Source organism: Balearica regulorum, chromosome 19, assembly GCF_011004875.1.
Source record: "Balearica regulorum gibbericeps isolate bBalReg1 chromosome 19, bBalReg1.pri, whole genome shotgun sequence".
NCBI lineage: Eukaryota > Metazoa > Chordata > Aves > Gruiformes > Gruidae > Balearica > Balearica regulorum.
Window position 1 is genome coordinate 7,425,324 of NC_046202.1, and position 15,724 is coordinate 7,441,047.

Here is a 15,724-nt window from a genome sequence, read left to right on the forward strand (position 1 = left end):
CGCACGCGCGCGACCTGCGCGCCACTTTCGGGCGGAAGAGGTGGGGCGCGGCGCGGCGCGCATGCGCTCTGCTCTACGGAAGCCTGCGGGCCGCTTTGAAAGGCGCGGCGGTGGCGGCGGCTCCGGCCTATAGCGAGGGCTGGAGGGTGTCGCGTCCGCCGGCCGGAGGGAAGGGCGGGATGGCGGCGCCGTGAAGATCCCGGTGAGTCCTTCGCCTCGGCCACGGGCGGGGAGGGGGCCTGGGACCTGTAGCGGCGGGAGGCTGCGGTTCGGCCGGGGCGGGCAGGGCGGGAAAGCGGCCTTGGGGCGGGCTGGCGGGGCCGGGGCTCGTGTGTGAGGGGAGAAGGGACTGGGGTCCGAGGGTGAGGGGGGTCCGAGGGTGAGGGGGGTCCGTGGTGCAGGCGGGGGGAAGGTCAGGGCCTGTGGGGCAGGCTCAGGGGTGACGGAGGCCGTTGGGGGGCTGGGGAGGCAGCAGCGGGGCAGCTGGGAGAGGGGGGGAGGATTGAGGCCTCGGAGAGGCTCCGCGTCCCACGCCGGGCAGGAGGCGCAGCGGCCGGGGGCGCCTCAGTGTCTCCTCTCTCGCTTGCAGCACACCCCGGCGCAGGCTGGATGCCCGCAGGCAGCAGGACACTATCGCAGGCTGCCCGGGCGCTCGGCAGGGGCACAGGACTTTTCTCCCCACGTACACAGGTCTCCTTGCCCAGACCCTGCCTTTGCTGTGTTGGCCTCGCCGGGGCCAGCCCCGGTTACTGGTACCAGCTCCTGTTACGGCGTGTATCTCTCCGGTCCGCAGGCAGAAACCAGGGTGGTGGTGCTGGGGCTTTCCGTTTCTCGCTGCTTTTGAACGCTTGGCTTCGCCAAGCCTGTACAGCTGCAGAGGACATGGCAGAGCAGAGGTACTGCGTAGATTATGCCAAGCGTGGCACAGCAGGCTGCAAGAAATGCAAGGAGAAGATCGTGAAAGGAATGGTGCGCATTGGAAAGATTGTTCCAAATCCTTTCACGGAGTCTGGCGGGGACATGAAGGAGTGGTACCATGTGAATTGCATGTTTGAGAAGCTAGAGAAGGCCCGGGCCACCACCAAGAAAATTGAAGACATCACAGACTTGGAAGGGTGGGAAGAGCTACAAGATGGGGAGAAAGAGTTAATCAACAAGCACATCTTAGGTGAGACACGTGGCAGCACCTGGGTCACTTTTCTACTTTACTCATTTTCAGGGTATGCCACTGGTTGCCATACAGCCGTGCCCTTGCCACGAAATGCTCATTGATGTATTAGTGTGACCTAGTGACAAAGTGGGTAGTGCTGTTCAAATCTGTGTGTCAGCTCTATAGGAAAGGGAAGTAGTAGTCACTTCTACAATAATGCTTCTTAATTAATTTGTCACAACTGACTATGGAGAGGGTCTGGGTGGTTTAATTCATGTGCAGACACAGGCAGATAAATCCCAGGAGGAAGCATCAGTCATTTTCCATTTTCAGCTTTTCTTCATGATCTTTAATAAATTATGTAGTCTTTTGCTATCTGAAAAAATGTTCTTTCGCTTTTTTCCTCCATCTCCAGTTCTTTTAAGACTTGTTTGTTGCAGTATATCTTACATAATATGTTGAGAGATGTATGAGATTATTTCTGAGTGCTGGTTTGAACCTTGCTATTTTACAGAAGCTAATTCCAAGGCTGCAAGTACACCGAAGAAAAAAGTGATAGTCCAAGCTAAGCTCACTGCCACAGGACAACTAACCACAAAAGATCCATTGGCTCTCATCACTCCATCACCAAAGAAGTTCTCTGGTTTCACAGGTAGGACTAAAAAACTGATTCTGCGAAATCCTTCTCTTCTAATATCAGCATCGGGGGTGTTTTAACTTGGCTCAGATCAGTAGTTTTTTATCTATAGAAGGTGGTTTAGTTTTAATTTCTTTTTAAAAATCTGGTTTGCCAAAAAATTGTTAGTGCTTTCTTAAGCTGTCAGTCTTGAAAGAACTGATGTTTGGCTTTCTAATATTCCCAAGGAAACAAAGGTTATGCAGTAACCCACGTTGTCAGGCTGACTCCACTCCTGTGTTAGTCCATTGGCCAATTTCAATCAAACTGTGAAGGTGTAGAGTAACGATGCCCTATGTGGAGCTCAGAATCTGTAAAAAATTGGTTGTGAGGGATTCGCAGTCGCAGTGTTCGTGGAAGGGAGAATGGTTACTCCTCAGCAGCTTGTCCTGAGAAGCAGCTGGCAGCAGGACAGTCAGGGCATGGGCACTGACCTGACGCAGATGTGTAGCTCTGAACCACCCAGAGCACATGTTGCCACATACACAGCCAAAGAGATGAGTAGGGGTGTTAGTATTATGAAGAAGAGGGGATGGGGACATTTTTTCCCCCCGTTTTAGAAATTATCTTAAGAAAACATGTTGCTGTGAAGGGCAAAGTAGAAATAAAACAGAAGCATCTGCCAGCAGGAATTCCTTTTCAGCAAGGTTTCACCATATTTGTCTGGCAGAATTAAGGTCCAGAAAATTCTGGTGTACTGTGAAAAGCAAAACTAATGAAAAAATAGTTTGGGTTTTTTCTTTTAATGGTAATTAAAATTTAAAGTCACAAATTTTGGTGTAGCACAGATCATTATTCAGTTCTGAAGCTTTGCCAGCATAATGGGACTGTTCTTTTCAGCTTGCCAAGCAGAGGTGGCTTCAAACTTCAAAGTTTGCACCTTATTGTACTTGTTAAAAAAGCAACTTCTTATGTCTTTGATGCAGCCAAGCCAAAGAATTCAGAAGATGTCTCTGCAAACTCTTCCCACAAGTCTAGCCTATCTGCAAAAAAATGTGATCCGAAGCACAAAGACTGCTTGCTGCGAGAGTTCAGGAAGCTCTGTGCCATGGTTGCTGAAAAGCCGAGCTATAATGTGAAAACGCAGATCATTCAGGATTTTCTGAAGAAGGGATCTGGAGGAGGTACGATTCCTGCTTGGCATTCGCAGCCTATGAAAGCCCTCTCAAAATCAACCTCAAAGTATTATTTCAAAAGCAAGGAGGAAATAAAATCTGATTGCTGTGTAGTCCAAGCTGTGTGCCGTGATGATTTCTGAACTATGCAGATAGTGTTTGCAGAGTGAACTGTTCATCTAAATAACAAATTCAGATAAGAATTAATCTCAGTCTAGGATTGTGGGGAATATTTGTAGGTGCCACCAACTTAGTGCTGGGATCAGATTTGGAGACAGTTGTGGGCGTTTCCCCTAAGAAATCTCCTTTTAGGTGAAGCAGAACAGTATGGTGGAAAGAGTAAGCCCCAGCTGTGGGGTTTTTTTCCCCAGCATCATGCTAATGGGCACAAACACCTAGAGCCTGTATGTGAAAATAAATTGTGACAGTTTCTAATGGTCTGTGCTTTTTTTTTCCAGATGGTTTTCATGGTGATGTATACCTGACCATTAAGCTGCTGTTACCAGGCGTCATTAAAATTGTTTACAACTTGAATGATAAGCAGATTGTAAAGCTGTTTAGTAGGATTTTTAACTGCAGCCAAGAAGAAATGGTCCGGGACCTGGAACAGGTGAGTGTAGACAGCAGTTCTCTTAATTTCTGCTGTTCAGTCCCAAATTCTGTAATGGCTTTTTTTTTTTTTTTTACTCCTATTTGAAAGATTGTTAGCTTGACTGTTAGAATGGAAGTTGGTGATTTTTTTTTTTTTTTTTCCTGTAGCAGTTTTCATAGCACTTTCTGCCATCTGGAACCTTTAGAAAATAATGTTTGAACAGAAACCAAGATATGAATTGACCTGCAAAACTTTAGAAAGCAAGACTAAAATATCTAGGCAAGTCGGGCTGCATCTGCTTTGTCTGAACTGCTTTGTCTAGCATATTCCTATATAATTGATTTGTATGACTTTTTTGTAACATCACGTATCAAAAACTGTGATTCAATTAACAGATCTGTTACTGTGAGCTTAAGTTAATTCGTATAATTAAGCTACACTCGTACAATTGCAAGTGCTCACATGTATGCATTTAATTCCAGTGCATAGGAGTTGATAATTGACTATGCACACTTCTGAGTCATTGCAAGATGGAGAAAATGGGTGAATTAGATAATGAAGCTAATTGTTTCACCTCTCTTTATTGCCTTGGTATATACTGCCTTCTAGTGACATCACTAGACTGTTTCAGATCCTTGGATTTACAAGTGGATTCATCCTGAGGCAGTAACAGGTCTGTGATGCTGCAGCAGAGAAAAATAGAGCAATGAGATGATACTGGTACTCTTACTTATCTTTTTTTTTGCAAATGAAACAGCTGAGAAGCTTTATTCTGTGTTGTGGCGGCTTTTTTCTAATGTTTGATTCGAATTCCTTCATGTGATCCCAGGATCATTCCTGTGCTTTATCCTACTTACTGGAACTACGTTGAATCCCCAGTGGGGCATCCCCATTCTCTAGCTGTAGCTCTGATCCACACCTTTATTTTGGTTTTTTGGAGACAGGGAGATGTTTCCGAGACCATACGCCTCTTCTTTGAACAGAGCAAGTCTTGTCCTCCAGCAGCCAAAAGTCTCCTGACGATCCAAGAGGTAGATGAATTCCTAATCCAGCTATCCAAGCTTACAAAGGAGGATGACCAGCAAAGCGTGCTGCAGCACATCACTCGCAGGTAAGGAAAGTAACCGGCCTCTGAAGGTTTACCCTAAAACTAGGAGTGGTTATCAAAATATCACAAGCTGGAATAGGTGAAAAACTAATAAACCACAGAGACTGACCTTAACATCTCTTAGTGGTTTGATTAAGACACCTTGACTGCTGATCAGCAGTGGAGAACATGTGTGACTCTCGTTCACACCAGAGAATTTCATCCTTGCCTGTCAAGACGCTGTTCAGCCAGTACTAAACAAGTGGCTGGCAGAACAACCTTAATGGTATTTAGCTGTTAATTGAGTTGCTGTTCTTAGGTATGTTGGGAAAAGCCTTCAAGCCATTTAGACACGTTGAAGATTCTTGATCTGGCTCACTTTGTGTTGATCTGAGGATGTTATTATGACTCTTGATGCATTAATTAAGTGAATTTTGGAAGGTACATCAACACTGAGGCACAACTAATACTTGCATTCAAACATAAAGATGCTAAAAAGCCTTTTGGATATTCTCTTGTGCCTCTGAGACATCACTAGTAACGTGTCCTCTTTGAGTTTACACCCAACAGAAGGGGACAACCTTTTTTTTTTTAAGAGGCCTGGATCAGTTTATTTCAGATGAAAGGCAGTTCAGTTAAATGTCTACCATTTCTGAATCTTCTCTCTCACTTCAGATGTACGGGCAACGACCTGAAATGCATCATCAGGCTAATTAAGCATGACTTAAAAATGAATGCTGGAGCAAAGCATGTGTAAGTCTTACCCTTCATTGTGAGATCAGAAGTGGGCATTAGCCAGGAGCAGCAGACCTGAGGTTAATCCATGTTTTCCTGCCTCTCTTCAATTTGTTAAAGGTTGGATGCTTTGGATCCCAATGCTTACGAGGCGTTCAAGGCATCACGCAACCTCCAGGACGTGGTAGAGCGAGTCCTGATGAACCAGCAGGAGGCTGAGAAGATGCCAGGTCTGAAGCGAACCCTCAGTGTGCAGGCCTCTCTGATGACCCCGGTTCAGCCCATGCTGGTAATGTTGGCTCCCCTGAACGGTAACTTCAGCTGAGCAAGAGATGGAGTCCTCATACAGACTGTCAGGGACCCTCACCTTTAAGAGGGGGTACACAGATAAGTGCCTGTGTGTAGTATGAGCCGATAGTGTGTGCGGTGCTGAATTTTGTGTTTAATGCCATTTCATAAAGTGTTTCCTACCAAGAGGCCAGTATTCAATGTATTCAGTACTTGCAGCTTCAGTGACACCGCAGAAGCTAAAATCTTGACTTTGTTTCAGTCCAGAAATGACTTTTTTGTTTGCTGTCATTCCAGAAGTTGATCCTTTCTCTGGAAATAGCACAAGCTTTCCTTTGGATTAGAGATTCAAATAAGTTTGGTTTTTTGTTTGAACAAATCAGAGTTAAATATTTACTTCTGGGCTAAGCACACTGCTGCAAAAGGGACAGTACTTACACCTTTAAGTATTTGGAGGAGATAAGCACTGAAAAGCTGTAATTATCTGGGCATATGCAGATGACTCTTAAGTAAATGAGTAATTAAGAAAAGGAAAACTTGGACTGAGTATCAGAGACCCTGGACAAAAAGATCTACAAAGGAATTGGTAGTTCATTCATGCACCTAGGTTACAGTAGCTTTATTTTTAAATATATCAGGTGAGTTTTTTGGAACTTCTCTCTCTCCACCTTTTTAAGGCTGAAGCTTGCAAGTCAATTGAGTATGCCATGAAGAAGTGCCCAAACGGCATGTATGCAGAGATCAAATACGATGGTGAGCGCGTGCAAGTCCATAAAAATGGAGATCATTTCAGCTACTTCAGCAGAAGTCTCAAACCTGTCCTCCCACATAAAGTAAGCACCTATAAACTGTCTCTTCTGTTCTGCCAGCTCCTCTATAAACATGACTGAATTTCACAACGGTTTCTATAGGCAAGGTGGATACCTTCTCTTGTAGACTTTTTTCTAATTTATGTAGATATTTGGAATCCTGAAAAGCAACGCTTAATAGAATTGTAATCAATTAGTTTTGGTGGACATTAAGAGCTTGAAACTGAACTCAAGCTATGTGCCTTAGAGTCCTCTTTATGCACTGCATTTTGGGAGGCTTGATGCCAGTTGGGTGACTTTGAAAAATGAGTTTTGAACAAATATAACCGTTTGTAGACTGTGCTGTCTGTACCATAGTAGAAAGTAAAGCTCGTGCAACTATGCATACACGTGCCTCAGACACGCTTCTAGAGAATACTTTTGGATTGGAGGGAGTTCCTCTTTTCAGCCAGTAGATGTATTTTTCTTTTTTTTACCCAAGGTAGCCCATTTTAAGGACTTCATCCCTCAGGCTTTCCCTGGTGGGCAAAGTATGATCCTGGATTCAGAAGTTCTTCTGATTGACAACAAAACTGGCAAGCCACTTCCTTTTGGGACTCTTGGTGTACACAAGGTAAACAAATAAAAATAAATTAATCTTTTGTTGTGCTTGGAGACTGTTATTCTGCTGATTTAAATGCACTAGCCTGCAATCTGTTATCACAGGATAATCTGAGAGATCTGGTGCTTACTAGAGCATTTGGGGGAAAAATAAGATCCCCGAGAAGGCTGCTATTAATGAAAAGGTATTGCTCTAGTACAATTTATTTGATACTAACATCATCACTAGCAGGACAGTAAGAAAATTTCAGCTCAAGATAAATATTAAAAAACCCTTGGAAAATCTTGCAATCCTGTCATTGCTTATCGTTGCTTGAGCAGTGTATGGCAGATTGGAAGGCCAGAATGATGCAGAGAGTAGTTAGGCTGTGTGAATATTATGTAGTGCTTATGTCTAGAGTAAAAGGTGGTGAGGAAGAGGACAGTAAAATGAAAATTAAATTGTAAGTGCTTTAAATTGAAGTAGCCATTAATCTGCAGTCTCTAGAACGCTTTTCTGGTTTTTGTTGCAGCTGTAGTGATGGATGCTGCATTGCCTGAAGTAATTAATATTTGTGGCATTATTTCTTTGTCACTATGAAATTAGCGTTTTTTATTTTCTTATTTTACGCTTTGACACATTCAGTCTAATCTTAATTCTCAGAATACTTCTGTCCTTTAGAAGAGACCTAAGCTTATTATAACTAAAAGATTACGGAGGTAAAAATACATCATTTCGTTTCTGTTATTTTTCTAAAACTCCATGGTGCTGCTTGCTACAACTGCAAATTTCTTTTTAATTGCCTTTCAGAAAGCTGCTTTCCAAGATGCCAACGTTTGCCTGTTTGTGTTTGACTGCATCTATTTCAATGACATCAGCCTGATGGACAGGTATGTGTCTGGTGCAGTGTGAGAGTAGCCTGACCGGTTTCCCAGCATGAACTTGCTGGAATATGCTTCCACTGCAGAGGGAGCGGTTCGTGTTGGCTGTTAAGACTGTCCATTTACCCCTCTACCATCAAGACAGCACAGACAGGGAGAATCTTGGCTGTGCTATGGAGCATCACTACAGAGCTCCATCTTGCTCTGCAGCTCCAAAATAGCAGGATTAACTGCATTTCAACTGGACAGAAATCCATATTATATCCTCTGAAACTAAACTTAACACAAAACTTCTATTTTAAAACTTAGTTCCTGGAGGAAAGTAAGAATTGATTGTCCTTTCTGCAACTCTGTAGGATGTCATTCAGTTATTTAAATTGCTTTTCTCGATGTTCACATGACTGGTACTTCATGTTGAAATCGCTTGTTTGTTAGGCCTTTGTGTGAACGTCGGAAGTTTCTCCACGACAACATGGTTGAAATCCCAAACCGGATCCTCTTCTCAGAGATGAAGCACGTCACCGTGAGTTCAGTGTTAAAATAGCATGCATGGTGATCTCATAGATTGCGCTCTGGACACTTCACTGCTCCTTTACCATGTGGCCTTTTTATGATTAAGGCTGCAAAACCAGCAATTCCCTGCCTGTCAAAATGGTTCTACTTCTGGGCTGCGTGCAAGACTTCTTGAGCTAGCATTGTTCGAGAAGGCCATGCCTGTGCTCCTGTCTCAGCTACAGCCACTTCAACATAGTCTCAACTTGCAATTCTTTTTTTTTTTTTTTTTTTTTGGCTTCTTAATGATTTTGTAGACATTGTGACTTTGATGTTGTTAGGAGCTAAAGCCTGTTGTAACTTAGTCTGTACTGTGCAATGCTGAGCTGTCTAGAGAAGACTGAAGTATGACTGAGGGGAGCTAGACTGCTTTCAGTACCCAAACTGGCAACCTCAGGTGCCACACAGCCCTGTTTTTTGTAGCACAGATACATCCTGAGTGCTAAGAACTGCATTTAGACAGTAGCATGCTTAATTTTACCTTTGTTATGCGCAAGCCCTATGTCCCGTTATTTCTCCTCGCTGCTATTGATTTCTGTAGCACCTTGGTTTTGGTGGAGAATGTGGCACATTTGGGGCAGAGACAGCATTTTGGGAAGAAGAAAAAAGCATAGGCCCCAAGGCAGTTGCATACAGAAGTAAGCAAGTGCTGCTGGCTGAGAAAATCTGATCTTGCACGTATGGGACATACTGTGGACACAGTCGGTGTGGCTACCTCGCCTCTGAGGAATATTTTTTAACTAACCAACCCTTCTCTTCTTGGGGTGTATTCCCAGCTTAGTCACTGGATGAAGAGAACACATATAAGACTCTCCTTGGAAAACTATTTTATGAAATTACCCGTTCATCTCTGCAGTTGCTTTGGTTTTAGTGCAGCACTGCTCCAAATAGCCTGAAAACCATAGCCCTTTGACAGTCTTGAGCTTACCACAATTCCTTTCTTTTTCAGAAAGCTTCAGATCTGGCAGACATGATTACCCGAGTCATCCGTGAGGGACTGGAAGGACTGGTGTTGAAAGATATAAAGGCAGGTTCACATTTCACTGGTGTATGCTGGGGATTGGGGAATAAAACCAGACAGAGGTGTGTAGATGAAGCACACAAGGCTCAGCATCCTCGAAACATGTCTGGGTTCTTGTTGATGCTGACATCCAATCCAAGTTGCTCCTCATACATCGAGCACTGCTGTACCCTTGTACCGCCAAGCTGGATAAAAGCACGGGATATTTGAGGAGATAGCTGTCCACTAGATGATCCTTCTGAGGCTTCTTGCCTTGTTTTGCACAGGGTAATTATGAACCAGGAAAACGACACTGGCTGAAAGTGAAAAAGGACTACCTAAATGAGGGTGCGATGGCTGACACAGCAGACCTGGTGGTGCTGGGAGCTTTCTATGGACAAGGCAGTAAAGGTCAGTCTCTGGAGTTGGCTTAAGTCAGAGATCTGACAGTTCAGAAAACTCTCAGGCTTTTTCCTGCTCCGGGCCTCCTGTAGTATTTGGTCTCCTACCAGAATGAGACTGGCTGTGGCAGTCAGTGACATGCCAGGCTACAAGTTTGCTGTGGGTTTTGGGCTGGGCTCTTAAACAGCATAGAGGCTCTCTGTTCGGTTTTGTATATGGGAGCTGATGCTGTAGAGCCATCACAAACCCAAAGGCCCTTTGACTCCCCAAGATGGAGAAGGGTTTTGGTTCATTATGTTGCTTTTGAAAAGTTGTGGCTTGTCCTGTAGAAGATGTGAACCACCCTGCTTTCCCCTCCTGAAGGTGGGATGATGTCCATCTTCCTCATGGGCTGCTATGATCCCAAGAGTGAGAAGTGGTGCACAGTGACCAAGTGTTCCGGTGGCCACGATGATGCCACCTTGGCACGTCTGCAAACAGAGCTGGATATGGTGAAGATCAGCAAGGTGAGAAGGGCTCTGGCATGGGGGCGACCACAGGAATGTTCAGCAAAGGCCTTGGCAAAAGCCTTCCTCCTAAGTTACAGCTGAGGTGCTGGCTAAATGCAGAATTGAAGTACTCTGCTGGGAATGAACAGAAGCTCAATCAGAGTTAAAGCAGATAAACTTCTCTGACACAAATGAGATGTGGGTGCAGCCAGCTCCCAAGGTGAGGCTCTGCCTCAGATTTTTACTCAGCTGCTGAGTGGGAGGCCAGGCACCATCTGTTTCCTGCTAAGACAAAGTTTTATTGGGAAGAGCAGAGCAAGTACCAATTTTTTTTTTTGGCATATTGTGATTGTTGAAGACAATCACTAGATGGGGCTGCAGGTAAGAAATGCTCCAGTCAGACTGTTGTCTTGTGGCTAGATAACCTGGCATGTTGGAGTTAAGATTTTTTTGTGAGTGACTTACTTAGGTGAGGAGTGTTACTTTTCAAGACTTGACAAACAGATGAATTTTAATATTTACTTGACATCCTGCAAGCCATTTGCATCAAGGTTATAGAATCTTAAAAAAAAAGAAAGGATAGTTTTATATGAATCACAATTGGAGCAACAATGTTATTGTTTTACACATGGAATTACAGTAATTGAGAGCTGTTACAGATAATTTTTGTGATTCTCTAGATAAGAGAAGCCGCTGCAGATAGTGCACCTTGCACTGCAGGCTAAAGCAGGTTTCATCTGTACAAAGGCAATATAATACTTACATGCTAATCTACTTCTAGGTTATCTTTCAGCAATGTCTTTCGTAGAAATAGTACTTATGATCACATATGAGCCTATCATTTTGGTTTTGTGCTTTTAATTAATAGGATCCTAGTAAAATTCCAAGGTGGCTAAAAATTAACAAAATCTACTACCCAGACTTCATTGTCCCAGATCCAAAGGTAAGTGCTGTCAGAGTTATTTAACTATATTTTCCAGCCCTGATATAACAATCTACTGTACTTCATTTAAGTGTACAAATTGTCTCTGTTACAAGATTAGTCTTCATACTTGGAACAGGAAATTAAGCACAAGTTTTTATCTCTGAATGTTGCAGGTGCATTTGAGACTAAGTGCTTCATGAAGAAATCATACCTGCAGCAGTTCTGGGAAATATTTTTGTGCATTAAATCCCTTCCAGAAGTGAATTTATTTTAAATTTGAGGCATGAAAAAATCTGACTTAAAATGGCTGAAGCACAACTGTAACCCAAAAGTTGCTATTGTTTTACAAAATTTATCCATATGCTTTGTGCGGTGTATGTCTGATAGAAAAGGCATTATTTAGAAATTGGTATTATATATTAGTGGAGGATCTCTGACTCGCTGAAATTAAAATAGAAGTTTTTCTAGTTAATGTGACCAAGAAGTTCAGCTTGTGTGTATGGAACCCTGTGCTGGGAGGGAAGGGGTGGTGATGTAGAAGTAGAGGAATACAGATGTGTTGGAGTTAGTTCATGAGAGAACACAGGAATCTGACGTGACTTCCTCAATACTGTGTTTAGAAAGCCCCAGTGTGGGAGATCACAGGGGCTGAATTCTCTAAAGCTGAAGCCCACACTGCAGATGGGATCTCCATTCGCTTCCCTCGTTGCACCCGCATTCGAGATGACAAAGACTGGCAGACAGCCACCAACCTCCAGCAGCTTAAGGTAAGTTAACACAGCATTTCTGCAGCATGTTTGAGAGTAGCTTCTGACAACGGTCTATATTTAAAAAGACAGATTTGGACAGCAGGGTATGTAGTAAAGACATCTGATGACTGGTACCTAGGATGGCATGTTACATTTCCAGTTATTCTAGGCTCAGGCTGCTTGCTGGATTATTTTGATGTGAATCGTACTCCTTCATGGGGCCTCTCAAGTCTCTTGAGCTGTTGTGTTGTGCACTTTCAGGGAAGTCTGTGCTGGCAGCTAGTTGTATCAGCTTTTGTAACAGCCTTCATGGTGAGGAATTTCCTTCCTGAAAGAGGTGACCTTTATTCTCTTAAGTCTTTATGGTCGTTTGGTCTCCCATTAATTGCTGAGATTGGGGGAGGCATATGGGAAGTGACTTTAAGGGTAGGCTGACCCAGTTCCAGGGCACAGGGGCCAAAGGGCAGTGTGCCAGGGACCCCTGGGGCTACACCCACCCCACTCAGCTTCACTGATAGACACTGGTTGGCTTGCTGCCATCCCCAGCAGTCAGTCAGCTGTTGATGAGCTCTGAGCTCTGTTCTCAGTCTAGTTTTTGTCATTTGGGCTGTCTTTGCACTGCCTACAGGGATACTGGCAGCAGATGTAAGTGCTTGTTACACCATCGAAGCAAGGAGTGATTCAGCTCAGTCCTTCTGGCTCCCTGTGCAGGTTAAGGGACTCTTCAGACAGACTGTTCCCTGCAGCAATGGGTATTGTTCGTTTCTCAGGCTAGGGAGCCAGGTTCTGAAGAGTTACTCTGTCTTGCTCTGCAGTAGATCATGTGAATGTGCGTTTGTTACCTCCCTGTATGGCTTCCCTTAAGGTCAGGCAGCTGGGTGGAATGCAGAGAGCTTGAACAAAGTTGACAGGAAAATGGCTACCAAGAGGTGCAGGAAGAGAAAGCATGTGAGCAAACATGTCAGGGGGGAACAAACAAGAGGAGCAGATGTATTATGGCTCGTGTGTAGTATCAGAGGCTTCACTGTGGCTAAAGGCAATGCTTTGTTTCTGGTGGGACAGGAGCTGTACCAGCTCTCCAAAGAGAAGGCTGATTTCAACGTTGTTGCTGGGGAGGAAGATGAGTCCACGGCTGGCAGCAGTGGAGAGAATGAGGGAAATTCCAGGTCTTCCACACCACACAGCACTATTAAAACTCCCCCAAGCAAGTCACCTGCAAAAGCCCAGAAGCCAGAAGGTAAGATGGTGCTTTCCAGGGAGAGGAGCCGCAGGGTGTGTTCTCTGTGTTTGGGGCAGGCCCACTTTGGATCTTTGCCTTCTGTCAGATGCTTGAAGATCCCACAATAGCTTCCATGTGCACGTCGGGGCTAATGGGCAAAGCTGGTTAGAGCCTTGGCTTGGCCTGTGTTATTCACAGCATGGATTGAATAGCCACAGTTCTGAGGTGTGCTGGGATTGAGAAAAGATGGAAATGGCACTGATGATTCTGTTTATGCTGGTGCTTGGGCAACTTGTTTAGACAATAAAAGCTCTCTGAAATTATATGCTGCTTAGAACAGATAGCTTGAACCTAGCAGTCTTGGTTATAGTTCGTACCAAAACTACTTTGGAGTAATTTCTCTGGGACTGCAGTCCTTTTTAATCTTATTAGATGCAGGTCCTTAGCAGACTGTATCAGACTGATCTGAGCAGCAGACCTGCTGCTCCCGTACCTGCAGATCACATGCCCTATGGTTAGACATTTTTGGTTATGAACCAGTATTTTATTTGGATGAAATTCATGCATATAATAGGGCACCTGGATGGAGGGGATTTCCAGGTAGTAAATTGCAAAGCTGTGAAATGAGTTTGCTTCACCAGCGCTTTGTCACCAGGGAATAACTTGAAGCAAATTTCTGAGTAGTCCCAAAAAGGCAGTGTGGTGACAACAAGGAGGGAAGTTGAATAGCAACATCCCGGAGATGAGGGCAGGAAGATGCCCTGAGCCATTTGCAGTAGAAAAATGTGTCTTACTAGTTACACTCTAATTCATGGATTTTCCGGAAAGAGGGAGGAAAAGCCTTTTACCCTCTTCTCCCCCTCACTTTAATACACAACCAGTTCTGCATAAATGAGATGAGTTTTTGTTTTCAGAAAGCAAAGCAGTCATCAGATCCCCTCAAAAATCAGAGGAGAAACGAGGGGAGAAGCGAAAAGCATCTGAGATGGATGACAATGGAAAAAAGGTACGGACAGCTGGAGAGCAACCACTTTGGGGTGTGAGGAAGCTGAGGCAGTTTCAATTGTCTGTTTGCTTTTGCCTTCCATCTAAGAAAGTCTTTGAAATCTTCCTATAGCAGCACAGTATAAAATGAAATGTAAAGGCAAAACCAGCAACAATAATTCCCTTTGTAAAGGAAGTGAATGGCTGCAGCTCTTCTTTCCTGTTGCAGAGCTGATGTAACTGGGTTTGTCATGCAAAAGGCCAACACTCTGTTACCCACCAACAATGTCCTGCTCCACAGAGTGGTGTGATTGCTGAGCAGCTGTTCTTCCTGAGTGCTGCAGATAGAAGAGTTTAGAGCTGTAAAGGGAGAGAACTGTCCTTTCTAGCCCATTGTGCAGCAAATTGTAGGAGTGGATTAAGAATTGCTGAGCTATAATTTCCTGATAACCCTGGAGTAGCTATTTTGATGTAAACAGCAAGCCCCCTCCCAGAGCGGTTATATTCTCCTACTTTAACTAAGAAGCATCAGCTTGTAAAGGCAAAGACATTAAGATTGTGTTTACTGGACCACATCGGCATCACCACTAAGGGGAGTAATGGGGTGATAGTTCCCCGTAGCTGGGGCTGTACTGTTTAGCTGTAACATCTGGCTTTCTGAGGAACTGTATGAGTGTTGCTCTTGTGTATGATTTAATGATGGTCCAAAGAGCAATTTACAGTTATTAGGCATGGGATTAGAATAATAACCTTGGGAACTGTGAATGAACTTGTTCATGCCTCAAAGAATTTAGTGTAATTTCCAGACCAGCCTGATGGTTTTTTTCCAACCTATGCTTCTCATCTTCTTTCACAATGTGCAGATGCTGCTGGACATATTCACTGGTGTGAAGCTGTACCTATCGCCCTCTGTGAAGGACTTCGACAAAATCCGGCGGTACTTCATAGCATATGATGGGGATCTTGTGCCGGAGTTTGACACAGCCTCAGCAACGCATGTTATAGGGGACATTGATGAGAATCCTGGTGCTAAGCGTGTGTCTCCCAACTGGATCTGGGAATGCATCCGGAAACGGAGACTGGTAGCCCCATGCTAGCAATGTGGGGCAGCTGACCAGTCTTGACACCAGAATTCCCTGAAGGGAACAGCTGAGAACTAGGTAGGTGGAAGAAATGGTGAGATTCCTCTGTGGAGACATGGATAGGAATAAAATGCCTAAGTCCATCAGAGGTAGTTATAAAGGTCCGTAACACCCATATGGAATTAATTAAAACAACTCTCTGAAGAAATGTCACTGGTGAATCCATTTTTCTGCCCATAATGTAGACCACTGCACTTATCTAAGTGCTGGTTTAGTCTCCTTGGGTTTTTAAAGTTTGGGTATTTTTATAGATAAAGAAATAAAACTGAAGCAGTTTCTCCTTTGCTGTCAGGACTTATTTTCCAAAGGTTATTCTCTGCCTGGACAGGAAAACAGACCACCAAATATGT

At 44.1% G+C, this 15,724-nt stretch overlaps 1 protein-coding gene across 3 annotated transcripts; it reads left to right on the top strand.

Annotated features, from left to right (window-relative positions):
* Nucleotides 1-23: 23 nt before the first annotated feature.
* LIG3 (DNA ligase 3) lies at nt 24-15,658 on the top strand. Of its 3 annotated transcripts, none has more exons than XM_075771872.1 (21): nt 24-202; nt 590-690; nt 794-1,168; nt 1,665-1,802; nt 2,753-2,950; nt 3,400-3,551; nt 4,478-4,644; nt 5,296-5,373; nt 5,476-5,644; nt 6,321-6,476; nt 6,934-7,065; nt 7,843-7,922; nt 8,349-8,436; nt 9,415-9,492; nt 9,753-9,876; nt 10,231-10,373; nt 11,224-11,298; nt 11,901-12,047; nt 13,092-13,266; nt 14,163-14,254; nt 15,096-15,658. In XM_075771872.1, exons 3-21 carry the CDS (start codon nt 883-885, stop codon nt 15,327-15,329), a joined length of 2,712 nt encoding a protein of 903 aa, XP_075627987.1. In that variant the 5' UTR covers nt 24-202; nt 590-690; nt 794-882; the 3' UTR covers nt 15,330-15,658. The 3 variants fall into 3 exon arrangements, with proteins under 3 accessions (XP_075627987.1, XP_075627988.1, XP_075627986.1); XM_075771871.1 differs by having other exon boundaries at nt 56-202; nt 590-682; XM_075771873.1 differs by lacking the exon at nt 590-690.
* The last annotated feature ends 66 nt before the right edge of the window (nt 15,659-15,724 follow it).